The sequence below is a fragment of the Acanthopagrus latus genome, chromosome 21 (assembly GCF_904848185.1).
Source record: "Acanthopagrus latus isolate v.2019 chromosome 21, fAcaLat1.1, whole genome shotgun sequence".
Taxonomy (NCBI): domain Eukaryota; kingdom Metazoa; phylum Chordata; class Actinopteri; order Spariformes; family Sparidae; genus Acanthopagrus; species Acanthopagrus latus.
Window position 1 is genome coordinate 13,675,804 of NC_051059.1, and position 23,863 is coordinate 13,699,666.

Consider the following 23,863-nt stretch of genomic DNA (forward strand, 5'->3'; position numbering starts at 1 on the left):
TAAGAAACAGAAGGCTGCAACAGAGGGCTTAACTAAAAGCTCAGTCAATATCTCTTAAAAGCACTTAAGCTGCCCCTGTGCAGAACACCGTGGATACACACAGGCCAACAAGCTGCTGGGAAGGTACAGATAAATGGATAATGACACAACTAGGGCCGAAACAATTGGGTGTTTAGTTGGTCAGCAATTATTTGGATAATTGATCAAACATTTCGTGATCAAGTGATTTATTGGGGAAAATGCCAAACATTTGCTGGTTTCTGCTTTTACTAAATTGTGGAGATTTGCTGTTCTTTTTGTACATCTTTGTGAAATGAATGTCTTCTGGTTTGAGTGTTTCCCATTTGGATTTTTTCATTTTCCCATTTAGTGGACAGTTTGACATTGAAGAGGCAGACAGGAGAGGGGGAGAGAGAGTGCGGGGGAGACATGTACCAAATGTTTAGTTAATCAATTAACTGACAGATTCATCAATATTTTTGATTAATCTGCTAGATATTTTCCTAAATGATGACTTGAAAATGCCCATCAATAAATCCTATAGCAGGTAAAACAGGTAATGAAATGCAGCTCAAGATTCAACCCACTTCTCTTTAGGCTTGTTTGCTTGATTTGTATGTTAACAGAGAAGACAATAATAATAACAATAATGTGGTATGGACACTATAAAAACTCCATTTAGTTGGGAATCTATTACCGATGTGATATTATTTACCACACTATGCTTTGCCGCGATTAAGTCCCTCCCGCCTATATTCTCATGATGGCTCCATTACAATTCTCCATTCACAATTTCCATATCACATCATACCTATTCTCCAACCTGCCATCCGCATCCGTGCAGACTGCTGTGCTGCAGCCGTCTCCAGCAGTCTTAGAAAGGGGCTGGTTAATAATAGGCCTTGCGACAGCTCACTGCTGAGCGGCACATCCTCTGTCTGGAAACCCTTTCTCCATGTAGACACATATCGACAGGAGGGACTGTGGGGAGGTGGCTGTGTGCCCTTTTCACAGTGGACTGGCAGTAAATGTGCAAAGGAGTAATCACACTCCAGCGCTTGTTATTGCTACCTGCATATTCGCCAAGACCAACACCAGCAGCGAACAATGATGAGGTTATTCTCAAAAGTCTCCAGCGAGTGTTAACATAACCTTTATACTGTACCTTTTAAGATATGGATTTACATGTGTGGAAAAAAATGGATTTAGCTTTCTAAAGATGGAACAAACTTTGAGAAGTTATAGGTCCATATGGATACCAAATACCTATTAATTCCCCCTCCCCTTTCTTTTTGCCCTCTGTGATTGCAGCAAACAGGAAAGGTGGGTACTGCTGTTGTTACATCAGTCACGACTTCATCTCCCACCATTCAAGTCCCTTCATCTGTACGGTGTAATTGGTGGTATAAATCAGTGTTTTAAGGCTTGCAGAGTCTGCCTCCTCTCAGCTCCAATCAGTATTACATTAGATAGAAAAAAGCAGGAATTCTTCAATAGGTGTGTCTAATCTGATTTGTTCACTCTTACATTACGCACAAGACACGAGAGGCAGCAGACCCTGCAGCCCTTGATAACTGGGGTCAAACCCCCAGGTCACATCTGTGTACCAGTGCATGTTCCACATCTAGTGCCAGTGTTCCTCCTCAGATCGTCCTGTCTGCCATGGTTTGTCTCCGTGCTGTGTTTCATTATCCAGCCAGTGTCAGCTTGCCCCTTCAGGATTGGCCCCATCTGAATATGCCAAGGCATCACCTGCTGTTGAATGGGCCATTGTGAAGTAAATGCCAGACAGGGAAACTGCTGAAAAAGAAATGTTCCCATCTTTTAAGCTGACATTTTCCACCGAGACCCATTCCTCCACTTTTTCCTCCCTCTCCCTGCTTCCTTGTGGCAGGAGACTCAACAAAGGGCCCTGTTCTACCCTCATTAAGCGCACCCTTTACTGCACATACACACACACTGTGTGTGTGTCTGTGTATGTGCAGTACAGTTTGTGCGTACTTACATTCTCACACGTCTTAACCCTCACTATGAGCCTGAGATGAATAACTCCATTGAGATTGCTGCCATGTTTACTTTAGCCTAGCACTAAAGTGTCATGTAGATTGGTATCTGATTGGGTCAGAGGGTGTGTGGAGAACAGATCACAGATGCCAAACTCTTTCACCCCTTCCCCCAGCCCAGCACCAGCACCAGCACCAGCAGTGATCTCTGGGAAAACCGGATACAGTCTGGCTCAGCTCTCGGCTGGAGAGGAAAAGATGCTTGTCATAGATTAGCCGTCACGCTGCTAGCATTAGCTTAAGCCCCTGCAGCATAAGATAACAGGTGGCAGTGAGGCCCAAGCTCCAGCGGTTGAGGTGGACTGGGTTAAGGCTGTGTGTGCTTTATGTATTCTCACCACGCCAGGCGTCAACAGAAGGGCCCGCTCCTTCCTAAAACCCACGCTCGCCACTTGCAAATGGAGTGCAATGAGATGTGAAATTTCCACAGGGCGCCCTGATGCTTCCTTCCGCCCATTTCCATTTGCAGTCAGAAGACTTCTGAGTCTGCAGCTGTATCTGTGTGTGTGTGTGTGTGTGTGTGTGTGTGTGTGTGTGTGTGTGTGTGTGTGTGTGTGTGTCAGAGAGGATGTGTGTGTCCTTGTGAGAGGTGGGAAAGCGTACATCTGTTTGTGTGTGTATGTCAACAGATGCTGGCTGTCTGAACATAAGAATACAGGCAGGCTGCTTTTTCTGTTCCTCTGTTGGCCTGATGGACAAAGCTACGGTTGACTGAGCTGAGCCAGTCCAAGCTGTACTGTTCTGTTCTGTGCTATGCTAGCCTCAGCTAGGCAGGGCCTGGCAGCGCAGGTGCTGCCGAACTGGTCTAATTACCCAGTGTTGTGCCACCCAGCTGATGAGCTAATTACAGCATCCGCCTGTTTTCCTCTCAATCTGGAAAGCCAGTAAACACAATGTGTTGTTAGCACACACACACAGCAGCGAAATTCACACATTTAAATCTTTGCTACACACAAACACACACACTGTACACATACCCACACAGCAGCTGTCACCTATCCAGCGGCAAACAAACCCAACCTACCCCTCTCCAGGAAAATGATGGCGATTCTTCAAACACATTAAACTCCAGTTGGCAAGCTAATGGGGGTAATGCCCTGGTACCTACTGTCTTTTAAATTGCTGGTAATCAGAACTAGTTTTGAGAACCATTAACAATGTCATTAGCCTCATCAAGTGTGCAACACAACGATGCGTGTGCATTTCCTTCAGTCCTTTTGTCTAACAATACAGAAGATACATCGATGTCATTCTTAATCATTCTGTCATTTCCACTTGCAGTTATCTTGAGGAATTGATGGCTATGTTAGAGTTTTTGTATCAAGTATGTAGATGGTGTTAGTACAACGTGGTTTAACACCTTACTGTCTGTTTCTGCCACCTCAGGAAGCGTGCATCACCCCTACCCAAAGATGAGCACTCAGGTGGGGTAAAAGACTCCCTGCTGGCCAACTCCTCCGACCCCGTGGAGATGAGAAGACTCAACTACCAAACCCCAGGTAATAAAATCGCAGCCTAGCAATCATACATGTAGCAACATATGGTAAAGCTTGCTCTGATTTCCCACAGGAAGGATCCTTGAAACCTGAAATTATACCGCATTCATGTCACATGGGATGGGTGGTAAAGATAGGGGAGATTCCCATTAAACACGATGGTTGTATGATTACAGAGGTACTCGTGTGAGAAATAAAATACTGTGAAATTACAATATTACATCATAACCATTAAATAACACTGAACAGCATTGAAAGTATGACTTGGGGGGTTGGCATGATTGTTGTTTACAAGTCAGAAACTGGAGATCATGATAACTCTGATTTGACATAAACACAGGATCAACCTCCACTCGCTCTCAAGTCTGTTGTTTTAGGCAAGTTGTGCAGGGCAGGGCTCAGATCTCGAAAAGAGTGCAGATTCAGTCCGCTTTTCTTTTATAATAAATGAGTAAAAAGTATATCTTGCTTCATGAGGGGCTTTGTTCCAAAATGAAATTCCTTCCTGAAAGTCATCAGGTGATCCTACCTACAACACGGAAAGAAAATATCTAAGGGGATTCACCTTTAATAGTGTTTTTTAATATCTTGTATTTGCATGATTTCTTTCCTCAAATGGATATTGCATTTTGGAATGATTTTTTTTTTTTCAACCAAACTAAACAGCATTTCAAGAAGCAATCTCCTCCTGCAATGAATGCCTGCCTTCCTTTCATTTGATGGATCTCTTGTTTATTAGTGCTTTGTAGCAGGTGTTGCTGTATGAAATTCATGTGTCCTCCTTATTTATCCTCAGGCTATAAGTCTGACTGGTTTCCCCCAAAAAAGACAAATTGGTCAATAAGAAAAAATAAACAATCATGTTCCCATCATACACAGTGCTGAACAGTATCAGTGGAGGGAGGCCGAGAAAATTCAGATTCCATCCACGCGCAGTGATGATGTGGGGGGGGGTTGTGTCAGGGTGCCCGCCTCAGCATCAGCCATCTTCCTTTTTCCTCCTGATCTCCTCCCTCCTCCCCGGTCCTCCTCCCTCCATGAGCTCCTTTCATTCCCCCCTAGCTGGTAATGAGTCCTGCTGCCTCTGATGTGAAGGTGAGCCAGGCGGAGGGAACAATGGAGCTGAGAGAAAATGTCAACCCCAATGCACGGGCATTCGTGCACATTGCTGTGTGTTTTCTATGTGTGTGTGTATGTGTATCTGTGTGTGTATGTGTGTGTGTGTGTGTGTGTATGTGTGTCTGTGTGTGTATCCCTTCTCACGGGTTATTAAAGATCCCATTCTCCGTACACACACACACGCACACACACAGCCCCTTTGAACCCCTGCAGAGGAATTAAGCAGTGCTGCCGCTCTAAAAGAGCCCTGTTCCCCCGTCCTCCCACTCCACCTCTTTCCTCTTTTGTCTTCCATTTCTCCCTGTAGGGTAATCTCTCTCCCTCTCTTTCTCTCACTCTCTGCCCCCCTCTCTCTCTCTCTCTGTATGTCAACATTTATCTCTGTCTTGCTCTCCTTTTCCACCTCGCTGTCTTGCTTCAAGAGCGGTGATTATCAAAAATCACCAAGGCTGCATCTAGCTCGTGAAAAACGTGCAAGATTCCAAGGCTGAGCTGAGTGAATATTGAACAGCCCATTACTCTGTCCTCTCGTTCTTTCTCTCTTTGATTCGCCCACAGCAGGTGAACATTCCTGCTCTGATTCTGATTGTTGTTAAGTGGTCCAGCCGATTGCAGCTCATGTCTCCAGCGTGTTGGTTTGTTAAACAGACCTCAGTTGTACCTCTTGGCACTCCAGCAGCAGGCGCGTGGTCCTTTGAGTAACTGACGTGGTTTGTCCTTGGCAGACCTGGTTCAGATAGTATTTGCAAATACTAAGTTGAGAGCACTTGTATTTGACACTTAAAACGTGGTGTCATTTTTGGAGTAGTGCAACTTAAAGTTAGTAGTCATAGAGCCATGAGTTCTTCTTGTTACAGTAAGATTGTACTCACATGTAAATTACTGATTTCTGGGAACATCATTAATAAATGTGTACAGTGGGGCCAAAAATACAAGCAGTCAGACCCTTAAAAAGGTTTTAAGTTAACCCCCTGGTAAGCCAAATTTATTTGAAGAGGAAAACAAAGTCAGATGGTTAAAAAAAAAAAAAAAAAAACTTTTAGATATGCATCAAAGTTTACAGACTGACTTCCTGTGCCAGCTCGACTCAACAACCATCCTGCTGATTTAGTCATGCAGACAGAATGGGATAATTTGCAAATGCCTTTTGGGGGGTTTTTCGGCCAAATGGACATGGCGTTCCCTGACCGCTTCTGCCTGTGTCCTGAGTGCATGTTGTTTTTGATCATTTGCGTAGTTTACCATGTGCAAAGAAGGTGATATTCTGCTTTATAAGACCGTTTGGATGTTTTTATGAGACAATCTCTGCTGGAAAGCTGAGTTCATAGCATCACTTTTGGTTTTACACAGGACAAGAGCAGCAATCATGATTGGGTTTGAAAGGGGCCTTCTCAAAAGTTATACAGCTTCATGTGCATCAAAAGAAGCACAAACATTTATATTTTACCTCTACAAAACATGGTTTAGAACATCAAATGGTGACTTATTTGCAGCCTGTCTAACTCCTGACCACATGCATTTAATGTTCCCACATCTCAGTAATTACTTATTACTTGATTATAATCTTATCTTAATCAATAACCAAAATGATGGCCCAAACGATGACATGTTGTAATAAAATGGCATTTTCTTTTATCACCTTACTCAAAACATACAGTGCCCTTTACTCAGTAGTGCTGTTTACACTGAGCAGTCACAGGGGAGTATTTTAAAGTCAAGCTTTGTATGCGCTTGTGTTTAACAGCCTATACTATACTACTTGAATTGTCCTGAGAAGGCAAACACCGCCTGCTGTGCACTCCAACTAGCTTGAAAGGTTATTTGCAGATACTGTTTGGCCCCGGTCTGATCCTGAGCCATCCCCATTGATTGAGTGTTCTTCTTCCTCCCTCCTTCACTCTCCTCTCTTCACAGGTCCCAGCTCTCATCGCTGCCCCAACACTCCAAGTTAGTCTGCTCTCTCACCTATTGTGTATTTCCCACACATGCAGCCTCTCTTCCTCTCTCTCTCACTCCTGATCCCATTCACCCTGTTGCAATCCTGACAGACATCACAAGCCCACAAGCTTGTTGCCTCTGGTGTTTCAAGGATGCAGCAATGTTCTCTCTGGTCTGTGAATGTCCCACAACACCTTTTTGGTGTGGAAGCAGAGCTACTAGATGGTTTCATGGACAGTTGAGCAGTGCGGACAGTTACACGTGCTGTACATTAGCCTTGTTATCTACGTCATCACCCTCCATTTACCCAACAACATGGCCGTAAAAGTCCTGGCTGAACACGCAAACACACACACACAGCGATATCCCCCTGTGTGATAGTATTAAATTAGCGTAATTGGTCAGATCTCATCTTGTGCAGTGGCCATAGTTACCAGCCAATATCCATTAGCATTATAGTATTAATGAGCTTGCAGCAGTCGCTCATCTGAAAGCATGACCCATGACCTTACAGATGCGCTCGGCCAAAGGCACTAATGTTAATATGCATACCTCTTTAAAGTGTCTTGCTGATCTCTGTGTGACTTTAAGGCAATATGTAAGGTCTCTGTATAACTTTAGAGCTTTTTCATGCGTCGCATACAGTTAACTTTTAACACATAAGGCAAGTTCCCAGAAATCCGTTTAAGCGCAGAGCCTTGCCAAGTTCAGAGGCACAGGGGGAATTTGTGTCGGTAGATTAGCAATAAATCATCCAATAACCCAGCGATGAGAAATCTAGAGAGCGGCAGGGGGGTTGTTTGAAATTAATCCAGCCCAAGCGCTCCAGGCTGGGCCGAAAAGATAGTCTATTGTTGGGAAAGAGATTTTCAAAGAAATGAGTTTTGGCTGGTGACCAGTCAGTTTTTTTCCTCTCTGAGAAGTGACAGTGTGACTGATTTGTAGAGACTTGTGGGTTCTTGCTCTGATCCCACCTCTGCCACCAATTGAGCGTTGTGGAGTCAGAGAGATGTCTGCCTCCTGCTTCCTTCCAGGAGCATGCTCACCCAGTCACTCATGTGCATTGCTGTGCCAGCCCCACCTCTGTCCTCCTCACTTAGCATGACGATATCACCAAATGTCACCAAATGTCACCGGCCTGTTTCAACTTGTCCGCTCTCTCTCTCTCTTTCTCCTCTCTCTCCTCTCTCCTCTGTCCTCATGCATTGTTGAACAAAGTGCACTCTCCTCACCGTTACACAGCCACCTCATGGTCCCACTGGCAGCTTCACTCACCCTGTGGTCCAACCAGTGTTTGTGAAAGTCCATGTCCATGTCTGATGTAAGGACAGCAAAATCTCACTCTTTTCTTTGTCTCCTCCCCACTTCCTGTTCCTCCTCTTAACTCTCCCAGGAATGAGGGAGCACCCACCTATTCCTGTCATCGACCTGGCTGACCACATTGAGCGACTGAAGGCTAATGACGGCCTCCGCTTTTCCCAGGAGTATGAGGTAAGAGCCCTGAACTGATCTGTGTCAACAATATGAATGTGTTTCTTTGTTATAATATCTGGGTGGAAGTTTTATGTTTATGCTTCTTTGATCCCATATGCATGTATTCTAATGGATTAGGGAAGACTTCTCACAGACATTCCTCAGTCATTTTTACAACTCTATTACCATTCCCACCAGGAAACCAACACTTACATTAAATACTGCGAGATGCTTTCACACAAAAACGAGCAGGTGGCGATTTGTTTAGGCAATCTGTGTGCGTCTTGATGTTTCCCCTAAGAATGTTATTTTGCAGGTAGTCTCTCCGACGCAACTCAGTGAGGGATTATCTCTTGTCAGTGTTCTTCCTCCAAAAGAAAAAAAAAAGTAGGGGGGTTTGAATTTGCATTTAAAGTGGCACATAGTTGGTTTGGGGATAAAGCGAGGCCGGATGAAGAGGAGAGGCATCTTTGAATGCAGAAAAACAAGAGCTGTCTTTTATTTATTTGTTCTGATGATTGCTCGATCTGTTTTGTCTAATCAGCTCTACCCCTCACCTTAATGGATCCGACAAAGCTGTTGGAATGATTGTAAATGTTTTTGTTTTTTTTTAACTTTCATCTAAAAGGTTATGTTATTGCCTTTGTCCGTCTCTGGCCAGCATATGTTGCTGCAGTATGAAGCTTTCTGTGTGATTTCTCACAGAGAGAAAGAACACATTTATTGTGGTGACCTCATGACCTTTCCCCGAGCATCACCAGGAGCCCAAACTTTAGCCGACGGTTTATAACTGTTCTGTTATCTGCCCTGTCCAGCGTATACTGTGAACATAACATCTATTTTATAGCCTTATATAACCCTTGTATCAGCTAGCTGGGGGTAATGCCAGCATGAAAAATGACATTCAGAACCGTGTTCACATAAATATTTTCTTTTTTTGTTTTATATGAGTAAGGACTTATTCATTTAAATTTCACGCATGATTTTTTCTCAGTTGTAGTACTCAAGCTGAAAGTATGGCATTTCATTGCAACAGCTGTGAAATTAATCCTACATTCAAGGAGGTCATAGTGTTTAGAGAGGTGTTGATTCAACTTAATGGTCATTGTAGAGAATGTAGTTGCTTTGCAGCCCTAATTGTATTGTGATATACTGATTAACATTTTTCATATTTTTGTCCACTCCCCTGATATCAATGAGAGGAATCTAAAACATATCCAAACTAGAATGGCTTTCAGTAGAGCACTCACCTCTGCCAAGGCCCAACAGTCCCCTTTAATTCAGTCAAGCCTCATGCAATTTCAAATTCAGTAGCCTTGTATCGCACGAAAGTTTAAGCCACCTATAGTTTGTTTCTTGGCAATCTTTTGGTTCAGTATTTTTTGGGTAATCCTGCTGACAGACCGACCAACCAACAAACAAAAAGGACACAAGTAAAAACATTAGGTATCTACAGTCTTCTATGAAATCTGTTAGAAGGAGCCGTTATAACGATAAAACATTCATTATATGCTTGGATGCAACGTTGCGCATTTTCGACCATGCTATATAATCATTAAGTTTTTTTTATCTGGTTCACTGTGAAATTAGAAGCTTTCTGGGGAGATAATTAGACCTTGGTAAAAATCTGCACTCAATTAAGTGCTTTCGTGTGTTGCTCAGTGCCTCTCCAGCACCTCACCCTCCCGGCCTGTTGAGTTAGTGTAAACGAATCAAGCCAGAGAAGTGGCTTGTATGGCTGCAGGCAACCAGCCCGGCCCCATTCCCCCTTCACACCATTCTAAGCCAGGGAAGACCCCCTCCACGGCCCAGCAGATGGCCGCCCATCTCTATGCCAGCCAAGACACTGTGGCAGAGCTCATGGCGCTTTGTCACAGTCACGTTCTCCGGCTGCTCCCGTCGTTCCTTACCCTGAGGCATGGAATTTGTAGAGGCTTCACCACCTCCTCTCCCTGATGTTTTAGGCGGCCTGACACTTCCTTTAGCACCAATGCCAGTCCGCATCACACTGAGCAATGAGCACACTGGGTAATGAGCAGAATTTGTCAATCAGGCATGCTGTAGCTCCCCCTGACAAGTCTTCTTTTTTTCGCAAAAAGCACTATCACGCTGCAGTCATCATAGCATCATTATGTTCATTTGAAGGCTTTTCCAGTGTGTCAGCAAGAATACCCTGGGCGTTCGCTTTTCACCTTTTTCTACCATTTCTACCTAACTTGTTTGCTAGTTGTCATCAGTCTAGTGTGCCCGCCGTGTTCACTGAGCTCTCAAATGAATATGACATGTTTTGACTGCGAATGAAATCTTTCTCTTCGTACTGGTGGGCACGGACAGAGAAATTGGCAGTGCTGAGCTCATCAGCAGCAATAGGCATATACTGACATGAATCTTGCTGCTGAGCAATTTGGAGCTGTGGTGCAAGAATTTGCACATAGGAGCACTCCATATTTCTCATATCTTGTTCAAAAAGAAAGAGGCATCTACATCGCTTTCTCTGAAAATAAACTTTTCGTCTTTAATAGCTTTAATAACTTTAATACCATATTTTCCCCACTTTACTCAATAGGACAGCATAATGAGGACTTTATGGCAAAGGATCGTAATCTCTACTTTCTCCAGAGCTCACCTTGCAACCTTTACTTTATCCATTTTCCAATAATTATTACCATTATGTTCAAGCTGTCAAGTTTTGACATTAAATAACCTCTAATAATTAAATTAGTACTGCAGCCACATTAAGTAAGTGAAGGAATTTCGAAGGTGTCATTCTGACTCCTGCAGGATTTGCGAGGCGAAAGGTCTGGGGAATTAGTGGACATGGTTCCGGTGCGAGCCAGGGGGGATCGATACAGAATAACAAGAGACTCTGTGACATTATCGAGCCAGGGGATGGGAGGCCGTCACATATCTCCCTGGATCAATATGTATGCAGTCTACTGTCGTCGTAGCCCAAGAGACAAATGACGCAAGAGGGAAAGGGTTAGAAGCAGAGAGGGACTGGAAAGGGAGAGGGTGAAACAAAAATACAAGGTAGGAAAAGACAGCAGAAATAGAAGATGGGAAAAGAAAGGAAGACGGAGGATGACAAGAATCATGGTTACCACAAGAAGTCATGCGTGTGGCTTCCCAGAATTAGGTAATTCGATATGACTAAGGGAGATGATGAGTGTTTATGGTTGCCTGCAAGTTCCAGCAAAAATCTGTACTGATCTCCCAGCTAAAAAGATAATCATGTTGGGTTTTATAAATGTTTTTTGAATTGGAGGAATATGTTGGCTCACTGGACGGTGGAATTTTGTTTTCATTTAAATCAACAAAACCAGCACCTTTATATTTGTTTTTCATTGGCATTCTAGGCATCAAATGTCATGCAAATAATCAACCTGTTCATGCTCCAACAGCAGTACTGTAGGAGTATGATAGCTCTGCACAGTCCCCTCCACAACATAAATGCACTAAAAGCGCTCCACTGTGGCTTTTCAAGAGACATGATGTTTGTATGTGTTCCATATAAAGGCTTTGTTGTCCACTGTATACTGCAGCGTAATGGCAGCAGATAGCAGGGTCATTTTGCCATTCCCTTCCTCTCCTGTCTTGTTCTGTTTTATACATGTAACACTCAAGAGCCTCCTTTTATGGTTCTCTTCCTTTCTCTCTGCTTTCCCTCTATCTGTGTTTTCTGTCCTTTCCTGCCCTCTCCCACAGTCCATTGATCCAGGCCAGCAGTTTACCTGGGAGAACTCCAACATGGAAGTCAACAAGCCGAAGAACCGCTATGCAAACGTTATTGCCTATGACCACTCCAGGGTGGTGCTCACTTCTGTTGATGGTAAGAGCTCATCTAAAGCCACTTAACCCCTTAGATAGCCATTGAATGAGACTGCTATCGATTGAGGCCTCCTTCACATGTACCAAGGACATTTTGTGAGCCAAAACAGCTGTTTTAGGCTGCGATCACACAGAAACTTGTTGCTTTGTTGCTGTTGCTGTTGCTGCTTTGGGCAAAAATGCATAAAGTGCTGGTGTAATCGGCCATCAAAGGTAGTTCATGGAAAAATCGGTACGACTCTGCTACTTATTCTGAAAAGTAGAAGGTATTTCAGCTCCTAAAAACAGTAGTTTTTGCAGTGGTTTGGCAGGTGGAACAACTGTAGCAATGCAACTAGGTGTGATTGGATGCTTAGAAAACACATGTATCACATTTTGGTCAACTTAGAGTGATCATAACATGTGGATTGGAAAGCACCATGCAGTACTACAAGTGATGTACACATAGGCAAATTGTCTGTGTCAGTGTGTCCAATGTAAACAAGAATAAATCAAAGTGTATGTAATATTTGAATTTCATCCTCACTTCTTGTCCTTGCACAGCTGTTCCAGGCAGTGACTACATCAACAGCAACTACATTGACGGCTACAGGAAGCAGAATGCATACATTGCCACACAGGGGCCTCTGCCAGAGACACTGAGCGACTTCTGGAGGATGGTATGGGAGCAAAGATCCAACACTATCGTCATGATGACCAGACTGGAAGAGAAGTCACGGGTAAGGAGAGACACCGTCCTTCTGTTACTTTGAAACACTGAAAAATAAAGCAATCAATCACTTTATAATACTGTATTACTAATGTCACTATAAATAATTTAAGTAAATAACGTTCATGTTGATTATAATAATATGGTAGATCAGTGATATATTAGTAAATCAGGTGTCCAGAAATAGAACATTTCTCTGTATTAAAGTGTCATGAAAACACATTTGCATACAGCAGATTATGATACAAGAGAAGCAATACATTGCCACCACCTCCTTACCAAACCACCCAATGTATGGCTGCTATGAATGGAGAGGGTTGTTTTACCAGAAAGAAATCACAGGACTGTCTTGTAAAACTTTGATGCCACTGTGTAAAGTTCAAACCTTGGCAGAAATGGAGCTTCCTGACTTATATATGTGTGTGTGTGTGTGTGTGTATACATATATATATATATATATATATATATATATATATATATATATATATATATATATATATATATAGCTTAACACGAGGAAGTAACATTACACCCAACAAAGCAAGAAGGCATATAGCCGCCCGGTCGTACTTTAAAGCAGGATTTGTCAGCCTGATCAAAGTCACAAGGACTTCAAAGGATATTTCGGTTGTCTGTGGACAGTATCGCTTCATGTTGTTTCTCTTCTTCTGAGTCGTCAGCAATCTCTAAAAACTTATGCATGAATTCCTTCTAAATCTGTCTGTGAAGTAAAATTGCACAACAGCTTTTTAGCATTCCCCAATTCTCCCTCCTGTTGTTTCTTTGCTTGCCAGTTTTTGTGAAGTTACTGTGGCAACTTTGCATATGACGACAACTCGTGCATATCCTTGACTGAAAATAAGAAATATCTTCAGCTAAGTCATGAACATGCACAGTGTAGTTACATTGAGAACTTAAGGCAACTTCTGTTTCGTGTATTATTTAGAAACTGCTCAGAGAGCTCAACACTTGATTGCTACATATTTATTTTTGCAACGCCATGCCAAGGTTTCATAGACACACTGTCTCATTTGTGTTTGCTCTTTCTGAATTTTGCTCTCGAAAAAGCCACGGCATTATAATGAAAACGCTGAAGTTGGAGCTAAGAGGATTGTCACCCAGCAACACCCCTGTGCTCCTAAAATACATTCAAGCTAATAAAAGCAAAAAAGGAGCACATGGGCAACTTGAGATTGAAAATTGGGATGGGTTTATTTAATTACCATCACAGAATCATGCTCATGAATTCCTTGGAGGAAATAAATCAGTGTGGAGCCCTGCCAGTATGTGGTGCTTTATTAGTGTGTGCATATGGTGCCCTAATGAAAGAAAGTCCCCTGACTGCAGACTGGAAGTAAAAGGGATTGTAAATGAAAGAGTTCTTTTCCAAAACCCTCGATATTGATTTTTTTTTCATTTAGGAACCTTACCTGAAGCTCAGTTCATCATTAGGTATATATAGTGAGTCTGTAAAAGAAGCAACTGTTTCGTTAAATAAAGTCTTAAATGACTTTCAATCCTTCAGAACGTACCATCATTTGTTTTAATTTTGAGCCATAGATGCAATCAATCATTTAGGCAAATTGTGGGCCCACCATGTCCTTTTGGAACACACCTCTTTTATTTGTACCTCGGAGGATTTCTGCAGCGCGGATATGTTTGATACGATGATTTTTATTACAGTCGATGTCAGAAAGGATAAACACATTACTCGCAAATACCTTTCTATACATGTAGATTTAGTGTGTCTGGGGGAGCTCTGTGACAGATCTCCTGCTTTGATCTTAGAGTCACAGCCTCACGTATAAACACAGTGACAAAATAACAGGAACAAGACAACATGAGGAACTTAAAGAGAAATGAAACAGCCTGTCCCCACCTCCTACACACATTTGAGAATCAATTGGCTTTCCAGCACTGTGGAGAGAGATGTAGAGAACCAAACCTACCTCCCAGAAGTGGGGGAGGATTTTTTTTTTTGCCCGCTTATGTCAGGATACCTTGAAATCTTTGGTATATTAATCATCAGACAGGGAGGGGTTGGTTATAGGTAGTTTCTAACCCAGTAAACAATGTTTAATATCACTCATTACTGCTTAAAAGAGCATGTAGAGTTTGTATTTGCATTGCTGACATTTAGACTATTAAAATAATTTTCCATACACAGCATATTTTAATGCGTTAACAGCTCACAAAACATTTTTAGAGATTAATTAGTCTTTAAACCATGTAAATAAATCACAATTACAACCTCCAGTATACAGAAGGAGTAAATGTTTAGTTAAATGACAATTAGCCGTGTGTCGCAGATTCTAAATGACTTTTTCGAATGCAATGTGAGGCAACTAACAGTGAATTGGATTGATTAAAATGTGTCTGCATCAGTTCTGAAAACAACATTATTTAACATGACATTTTAATAAGACAAAACATCACGGAAAGCTGGCTGTACTCCACATTAGACACATGGTACTGATACATTTTCAGGGATTTTCGTTATTTCGTCCTCTCCCTCTGCATAAATACACATCTCACTTCTCTCTCACATACACACACAGACATACACATATGGTGAGTGAGTCAACCTCCCACCACCCAGCCAGACTGATGTCTTATGCCAAACAGAGCAGGAGCTTGACAAATATGATGAGATCCGGCAGGCATATTTCAGCTTCCTCGCTATCATTACTAGTTAGTAAAACCCTAAAAGGTCAGAACGTGAAATGAGACCAAAGCTATTACTCACTTGTGATTTTGTGTGTGTATGTGTGTGTGTGTGTGTGTGTGTATGTGTGTGTATGTGTGTGCGCGAGCGTGTGTCTAGATAAGAGGTCTGCGTCCTCTGCAAAAGGCCAGGTGTCGACATGTGAGAAGTCAAGTTCAAAGCAGAAGCAGATGATAGTGAAACCTGCGGTCTGTGTGTGTGTGTGTGTGTGTGTGTGTGCGCGCGCGTGTGTGTGTGTGTGTGTGTGTGTGTGTGCATCTGGATCTGTTTATGTGTGCAAGGGAGAATATGCCACCCGAGCTCGGCCAGCACAGAGATATTCATTACAGTGGTGACTGCTAATCCATATGTTTGCACTGCAAGTGGTTTCCCATCACTCAATTGAGTTTCTCCTGCAAGGTGTACCTCTGCCTCTGAATGGGAGCTGTCACCAGGGGAGGTGAAATGTAAGGGGGTGAATTTTTAGTGCATTTTGTTTGTCGATTTGTACTAGCTCGCCCAGACAGCCGAGGTGCTCCGAAATGTCAGCCCAGTACTGCAGTATCAATATGATTAGCTTGCCCGCGCCACATCTCTTCCCTCTCATGTTATCCAGATCAATAGCAGTATTAGTGTTAGTCCCCCCATTTCTGACGTGAAAAAGGGGTTTGGATTTGTTTTCTATAAGTAAAAAGGGAGTAGAGTTAATTTATAGATATTCTGTGAAATGACTTAAGGAAAATAGGTTCCAATTTTTGTTCACTTTGCAGAATTTTCCTTTAAAACAAAAAAAAACTGTATTGACTCACACATCATCACTTATGACCCAGTAGAAGTATGTGGCCTTTGCCTGTATTTTCTTATTTCCTTAGTATAATGGCTGTGTCCCGGATGTTTCTGTGATGTAATAATGGGCAATTGTGTGTAGCCCCCAGCCAATTAAAGCACAGGGTTTGGACTCCATAAAAATGTAGCAGCCATGTTAAGCCACTTTCTTCGTCACTCTCGTCTGCCATTTGTGTGTTAAGAGCTTCACTTTGGCTTCACACAAAAGCCAGTATAGTATGGAGACAGGAGTGTGTTTATTTATGCTTTAGAACTGGCGCTGAGACAATCTAAAAATAATGTTGAGCCCTACTCCCTCTCTTTATTCTCTCTTTCCCTTCCTCGCTCCTTCCCTGTCTTGACCAGGAAGAGGAACCATCTTTGAACAGTGTGTGTAGAAACAACAACTGACAAATCATGCAAAGTATGCCTCGGCTGAACCTGCCCCACAGATTAACTTCATGTTACATGCTTTTCAATTCTTTCCAAACAAGATTTTATTCTCGAAAACATCCACTGAGAATCAACTGAGCCCAGAAGCTAAAAACAGGACCAATCAGTGGACTTTGCCCAGTGTTTAGCTAATGTTGTGACTCATCGCCTCTGGAAGCTCTCAGACCCTGTGAACAACTATTAAATTAGGTGTTATGAAAATCAAATGAGGCAGGATTGTGCAACTGCATGGCTATTTTTGATTCCAGGTTATTCAGAAGAGGATTAGGACATATTTGCCCAACAATTTCCAGAAACAGAAGCCTCACTATTACTGTTTGAAAACCAGAGCCAAAGTGACAAAGTGACAGCCAGAAGTGTCTTTCATCAATGTGACATGTGAGGAAGAGTTAATGTGAGATTAATGTTAATTTTTTTTTGAAGTCCTAATGCCAATTGGGCCTTTGCTAAAGAGAGGAGGTAGAATGAAGACGTTGGCAAAAGCCAGTCAGTCATTTTCAAGGATACACAGAGGGAAGCAAAGCCATTCAGTGCCGGTGTTTGGAGGATCTTTAGCCTCATCCGCGGTGAAGTTTGTTCTGTGCACATACGGAGCCAGGTGGCCGAGCCTGCTGTCCCTTCACAACAGATGAGAACAGGTTTTTAGACACATTTCCCTCCAAAATACAGCGCCCAATCATTACCAATGCACCAAAAGCATACATTACAAAGGGTTGCGAACCAGCTGACAATTAGCTAATTGAAAATGATCACAGGCTGGTAAAAGACAAAGTGGGCTTTTCAATGCCCTTTTGAAGCCTGCTTCAAATGGAGACATACACGAATGCGCATGCTCACTTCACTTGAGTTCTTTTTTCTATTTGGAGGTACAGGAGCTGACTGAGCCTTCACTTTTTAATTAGACAGTGGACAAAGCCTTTGATCTGACCTCTCTAATGTTCCCTTCTTGTTAATCAGTGTGATCCTACAAGCCTCTCACTAGGCTCGTGTTGGATGTTCGCAGCAGTTCACTCCTGACAGTGTGCCCTCTCTCTTGCTCTGCCAGGTGAAGTGTGACCAGTACTGGCCGTCGCGAGGAACAGAAACCTACGGGATGATCCAGGTCACCATGCTGGACACTGTTGAGTTAGCCACTTACAGCGTCCGCACTTTTGCCCTCTACAAGGTACAGCACTGCCTTTTTTCTCTTGCAATTAACCATATAGTGAGACGTGCTCATGAAGGACATGTTCTGAATAGTTTATTGCAGTTCATCATTACTGGGGTCACATTTTAAAATGTAATTTCTTATTTTTCTGAAGACAGATAAAGGCTATTATCAGTGGGCCCTTTTTTTTCACTGCTGTAATTGGTTTTTAACATCCAAGATTTGTCTCGTGGTCTCTGACAGGCAAGAAAAGATTTCACTTTTTCACTTTGATTCATTTACTTCAGTTTCATGGTGATGTGTTTCGTCCTTTAATTCTCCTCTCTCTTTTTCCTCTCTTTTTTACTCACTCGTAATTTGTAAAATTATTATAATTTCTAATTAAATGCTAGTCTCCAGCTGGAGTGCTTACTTAGTTTCAGTCAGGAATGGTGACAATGCCAAGAATCCGTTTCCGAGAAAATGCTTGAGTTCAATTCTAAAATTATACACATTATCTGCACCTACATTTGCAGAATGATCAGAGCCACGAAGAGAACATTATGTGAAGCTATCAAAGCGATAGCACTTGAGACCTTTGCTTGAAATAGCTGCCTTTCTGACAAATAAATCACCTGTGCTTTTCAGACTCTAACTGTAGAGTTTCAGCTCCCTTTCATCAAAATAGTCTGACCCTGATGTTTTCAAAACAGCGTGACGAGTGGCTCTTAATAAGGCAGCCAGTTACAATTTACCATGCTACACATTGCTACAACCATTTCACTGTATATTGTATATATTTCCAGATTGTCTACTTCATTATTTTGTTATTTATTTTATTTTATTGTCTACTTTAATATTTTATTTTATTTTACAGTCTATTTTAGTATTGTATTTATATCTTTATCTCTTGTTTCTATTCATGCTGTATTTCTATTTCTATTTTGCACAGAGCATCTGGAACAAACAATTTCCCCAGTGGGGATTAATAAAGTATTCTCATTCTGATTCTGATCCTGATGTCATGATATCCTACTAAACTCAGACGTCCTCCTTTTCCTGCAGAATGGCTCCAGTGAGAAGAGAGAGGTGCGACAGTTTCAGTTCATGGCCTGGCCAGACCATGGGGTGCCGGAGTACCCCACCCCGATCCTCGCCTTCCTACGGCGGGTAAAGGCCTGCAATCCTCCAGATGCAGGGCCCATGGTGGTGCACTGCAGGTGGGTGTAGATTAAAACATAGCTCAATATGCACTGCTAATTTTCATCATGGATTTATTTTTTCTGGCTTGTTTTGTCTGTGGATGAAAGGGAATGGTTAAGACAGTGTGTTCTTTTATCAAAAATTAGAGCCAATACACAGTAAATGACACCACATGGAAAAGAGATGTTGAAATCTTGTTCCTTGATTCAACTTTTTTTTTTCCTCCAATGAATTTGGCTCAATAATTCTGTGTTGCGTAAAATCCAGCCAGTCGAAAAGCCTCTCAGGATGCCTCTCCAATCACAAACTTTGAGCACAATCTGCAGCAAACAATTTCGTTATGGTTCAGTTCTCGTGCTAGAGGGAGGAAATTACCTGGAAAACATAACGTCCAGTTTTCAGAGGAGAAGGTAATAGAAATGGAAAACTTACCTCGCAGGACAATAATATTCTCTATGCACCTTGCATCTCACATTTTTTGATCTTTGTACCTTTTTTGACCACAGTCTGATTTCTATAGTTGTAGTTTTATCTACCACAGGTGTGCACTGATGTGTTTGTACTGAAATGTTTTGTTGTTGCAAACAGACATGAGAAAGTTATCTGTTAGGTAGTGAAACACTAAGTTATTTATCCCCTCCTCTCCGTCTCCATCCAACAGTGCGGGTGTGGGCAGGACTGGCTGCTTCATCGTGATTGATGCCATGCTGGAACGCATGAAGCACGAGAAGTCTGTAGACATCTACGGCCACGTGACTTGCATGCGCGCCCAGAGGAACTACATGGTCCAGACCGAAGACCAGTACATCTTCATCCACGAAGCCCTGCTGGAGGCCGCCACCTGCGGAAACACTGAGGTGCCGGCGCGTAACTTGTACGCCCACATCCAGAAACTTACCCAGCCCGCACCTGGTGAGACAGTTACTGCCATGGAGCTGGAGTTCAAGGTGAGCATTAAGACAAGTATTACTTAACATGATCCAGTGTAATAAATTTACTTTTAATGTTTAGCAGTACTGTAGTTGACTCCTGCTACATGTAATGGAGCATTTAACTCAACAAAAAAGCTTTTTCTGATTTATACTGCGCTGAATAGTTCACAGAGGTGACATTGTGACATTCTACTGATGTAATGTGAGTTTTTTGTTAATAATTCACAGATATTCAAAAAACAATGTCAGTGTTCTGCATGTTTTTCTGAAGCACCAGGTCGTCAAAAGGGCGTCAGACTGCAGTTTCAATTTCTGACCTTCTGTTCAGGGTGTCGCTATTGCATCGAGCGATCACACAGAGCGATCACACAGAGCGATCACACAGAGCTCATTTGAAATCGTTAATTCACCAAATAAGATGCACAGGAATTTTGTATCTGCGACATCGGTGCTGGGACATCCCAGCAGCTGCAGTAGAATCACATGGACCAGAACAAACACACAGAGCAACCCAAACACTTGAACAACACACGCACACGTGGAGAAATACAGAATGACTGACACTCGCACACACATCCAGCTGGTGTTCAAGGTGACTCGCAATCACACGCACACCTTCTGTCAATAGCCATCGACTGTGATGTTATTACACACTTTCCTCCCAGCGCGGCTCTGCCATTAGCCCTCTTATGACCATGATCCATTCTGTTTGAAGTGATAATAGCATCTACACTCCTGCCAACGACTGAGAATGAAAGAGTGAGAGAATGATTGCGGCGTATGTGGGGGCCACAGCCTCCGTGCCCACACAGTCTGTCCACAACACACACACACACAAATTATACCGGAGTAACCATGACTGTCCATACACACTCCTGTGCTGTCCATCTGTGCTCTGACCACTGCCAACACTGAGCTTGTCACGCCTACAATCCTCCAAGCTCCGGGACTCTATGGGAAAGAATCCCGGTGCATTTAGTTATACCTACCAGCAGACCATCCTACTCATCTCGACAGAAAACCAAAATGCAGACTTTTGACAAGGCAGCATTTCAGATGTCTTTGTTTGTTTACTCCAGGTCACAGGTCACTCATTTCTTCCCTCCATCTCTCTCCCCTGTCTCGGTTCTTCCCACCTTTCATTAAACAGAGACTGGCCAACTCCAAAGCCCACACGTCACGCTTCATCAGCGCCAACTTGCCCTGCAACAAGTTCAAGAACCGCCTGGTCAACATCATGCCTTTTGAGTCTACCCGCGTCTGCCTGCAGCCCATCCGTGGCGTCGAGGGCTCGGACTACATTAATGCCAGCTGCATCGACGGCTACAGGTCAGTAAAGGACTCTCTGAGCTGAATACAATGAATGAGCTTAAAGTGCTGACTTTTAGATTTAAAGGGCAGGGCGGCATCATTCTGTTTTTATCTTACTGTCAACATAATCACACAAAAAGACCAGCATCAACAATGCATTAATCAATCTCTCAATATTTTCTAACTTACAACCCAAGTTCTCAACCCAGAGCCCTGTTGTTCCTACTGAACATGTAAATCTTGAAAAATGAGTCACAAATATGCAGTTTCCTTTTTCTTAAAAAGAAAAAGGCTCAGTAACTCCTAACATAGTTGGCTATCGTAGTTTTTAGCAAATGTTGGTTAACAGGAATAAATACAGTATTTTTTGGGACAGTGTTTTCAGTGACCAATTAATTAATTTAAGTAGAGTAAATTATGTAATACAGCAGGATGGTGCATGTGGCATTGACTCAAATAAACTAGTGTTTGTGAAAAATGTGCCACATTGATCTGTTTTTTATAGTTTATGAACACAAATTGTGATTAATGGCACAAAGATATGAGCCATATCAGGCTTCATATACACAGATAATACAAAGAAACTTACATGGATGTCTTTTAATAGGACTCACTACAGTAAGAAATGATGGACTAGCACCACCCTTATCCTTTGTGTAATACTGTTTGAGTATGTTCACATCCAGTTTGTGGTAACTGCAAAAGACCCTCTACTGAACATAATCCCCCAATTTCACACAAGGCAACATGACAATTATCACAAATATGAAAAGTCCTACAAGACATCTGTTTTATGAGCACAGTTTCATTTAACCTATTTTACCAGGAATAGTACTATAAAGATTCAGAATCTCTTTTAGATGAGAGTCCTGGCTGAGGCAGCAGCATGAAATAGTAAGACATCTGTCAATCCAACTGAGCACTTTGGACCAGACTGAAGGCAAAAAGTGAAGATGGTCACTGTACACTCCTGGCAGAGTATTCGGAGAAGATATGAAGTGTCTGCTGATGTTAATGAGCCATAGACTTCACGCAGACATTGATTGAACAGGACTTGCAACTTAATTTTAAATGCAATTACTTAATTTAGGTCCATGATAACTTTTCCAATTACTCTCTGTCCTCCGAAACAAGGCTATAATCCTTCAGTTAAATCAGAAAGTCTGTATTTGCAGCAGTTTTTTTTTTCATATCCAACGTCCTGGAGTTCGAAGCTACAGAGCCAACCCCTCACTGTCCTAACACATTCCCGGCTGCACTGAATTTGACAGATCTGCAGGTATTTTGTGGCAGATTGTTACAGGTGTGAAAAATACAGTAGATTTTCACATTCACTAGATAAAAATGTATGGGAGGGGACTGAAGATGAGTCCGCAGTGGGCAGTATTCAGCTGCAAGAATCACTCTCAGCTCTGTCAATGTGGCTCTCATCCGCTGCACTGCAGCCGCTTTCATATGGAAGCTACTGCATGTCCTCGTGTGCTCTGTGAGTCCAAATTGCTTCAGAGAGGAAGGAAGATGAAAAGGCGGCCTCTGTTTTATATCTATATAAGTATGAGGCAGAGACAGACAGCGCCGACACTTCTGTGGTTGAAGTCTACAGCGAGGGGATGGATTTAGCCGGCCTGAAATGCCAAACAGTCCATATGGAGTTCTGCTTCATACCGGACCGTGACAGAGACAACACCTCCACCCCCTCCCCCCCAGCTCCCTCCTCTTTCTCCAGTCACGTTGTTAATGAGAAGTTGCTCTGCAGAGGCCAACCCTCTATTGTTGCTGTGTAAATAGCATAATTGCAGCAAGAGAGAATCGTAATGAAGTGTGTTTTCCAAACCCTCTTCTAATTTTTTTCTCTATCCTCTGTTCTCTCTTTTCCTTCCCTTTCCCTCTCTATTTTTACCCCATTCTATCTCTGTCTCTCTCTGTTTTCCTCTTCAATCTGTCTTCTTCTCACCTCTTTCCTCACTCTTTGGCTCTCCTCCCGCCCTCATCTCACACTCGCCATCTTAATTTTCCATTCAGACATCATGGCAGACACAGACATATCCGGGTGGGGACCTGTTGTGTGCACCAGTGGCTCTGTGTGATTAAGCCGCTTTTAAAGCCCGAGCATAAATAAAAACTAAACAGGGGCCTCCAGTGTCCTTCACCCCAGCTCCTTCAAGAAAAGCCAATAATATGCTAAGCTAATGAGAGGCGAGCCATTGATTCCAGCTATGCTATCAGGGGCACGAGCCCTGGATATGCTCCGATGCAGGCTGGAGTTTTAGCATTGTAATGAGGTTGAAATGAAACACTATGTCCTCAAGCACTGCAGTCATGTGGGATGATGCGCAGAGTGCTTTGTGCTGTTTGGCAGCGCACTCATCAGGACACTGTGTGCAGAGAAGTCAGTATTGTGTGATACGGTTAGAATTGTTTTTGTTTTGGCTAGGGGCTGTTTTATGGCGAGGTTAGAGGGGTCTACCCTATCAATTTGAAATTTAGCATTCATCCCCTGCTTAGCTTCTCTCCCCTTTCTTCCTCCTCTGTCCCTACATCCTCGTTTTCCTTCAGATTCTTCCTCTCACTCCTCCTCCTCAGCAGTCAGTCCTACTTTGCACTCTGATGACCAGCTGGAGAGAGCAGCGCTCACTCTTTTCATCTCCTCACGTTTTTCCTCTCTACATATTCTCCCTCTACT

The 23,863-nt window shown here is 42.7% G+C and overlaps 1 protein-coding gene across 18 annotated transcripts in view; it reads left to right on the forward strand.

Annotated features, from left to right (window-relative positions):
* The window catches only part of LOC119010715 (receptor-type tyrosine-protein phosphatase F), a 165,315-nt gene that overhangs the window by 133,953 nt on the left and 7,499 nt on the right, over positions 1 to 23,863 (forward strand). For 9 of the 18 annotated variants that reach the window (XM_037083073.1, XM_037083078.1, XM_037083082.1 and 6 more), the window contains 10 exons: positions 1,312 to 1,323; positions 3,450 to 3,562; positions 6,593 to 6,625; positions 8,010 to 8,107; positions 11,795 to 11,918; positions 12,461 to 12,636; positions 17,654 to 17,773; positions 18,800 to 18,954; positions 19,599 to 19,884; positions 21,020 to 21,198. In XM_037083073.1, the coding sequence (XP_036938968.1) occupies positions 1,312 to 1,323; positions 3,450 to 3,562; positions 6,593 to 6,625; positions 8,010 to 8,107; positions 11,795 to 11,918; positions 12,461 to 12,636; positions 17,654 to 17,773; positions 18,800 to 18,954; positions 19,599 to 19,884; positions 21,020 to 21,198 (1,296 nt within the window). The remainder of the gene's footprint in view (positions 1 to 1,311; positions 1,324 to 3,449; positions 3,563 to 6,592; positions 6,626 to 8,009; positions 8,108 to 11,794; positions 11,919 to 12,460; positions 12,637 to 17,653; positions 17,774 to 18,799; positions 18,955 to 19,598; positions 19,885 to 21,019; positions 21,199 to 23,863) is intronic. The other 9 variants (XM_037083080.1, XM_037083087.1, XM_037083088.1 and 6 more) reach the window with 3 other exon arrangements.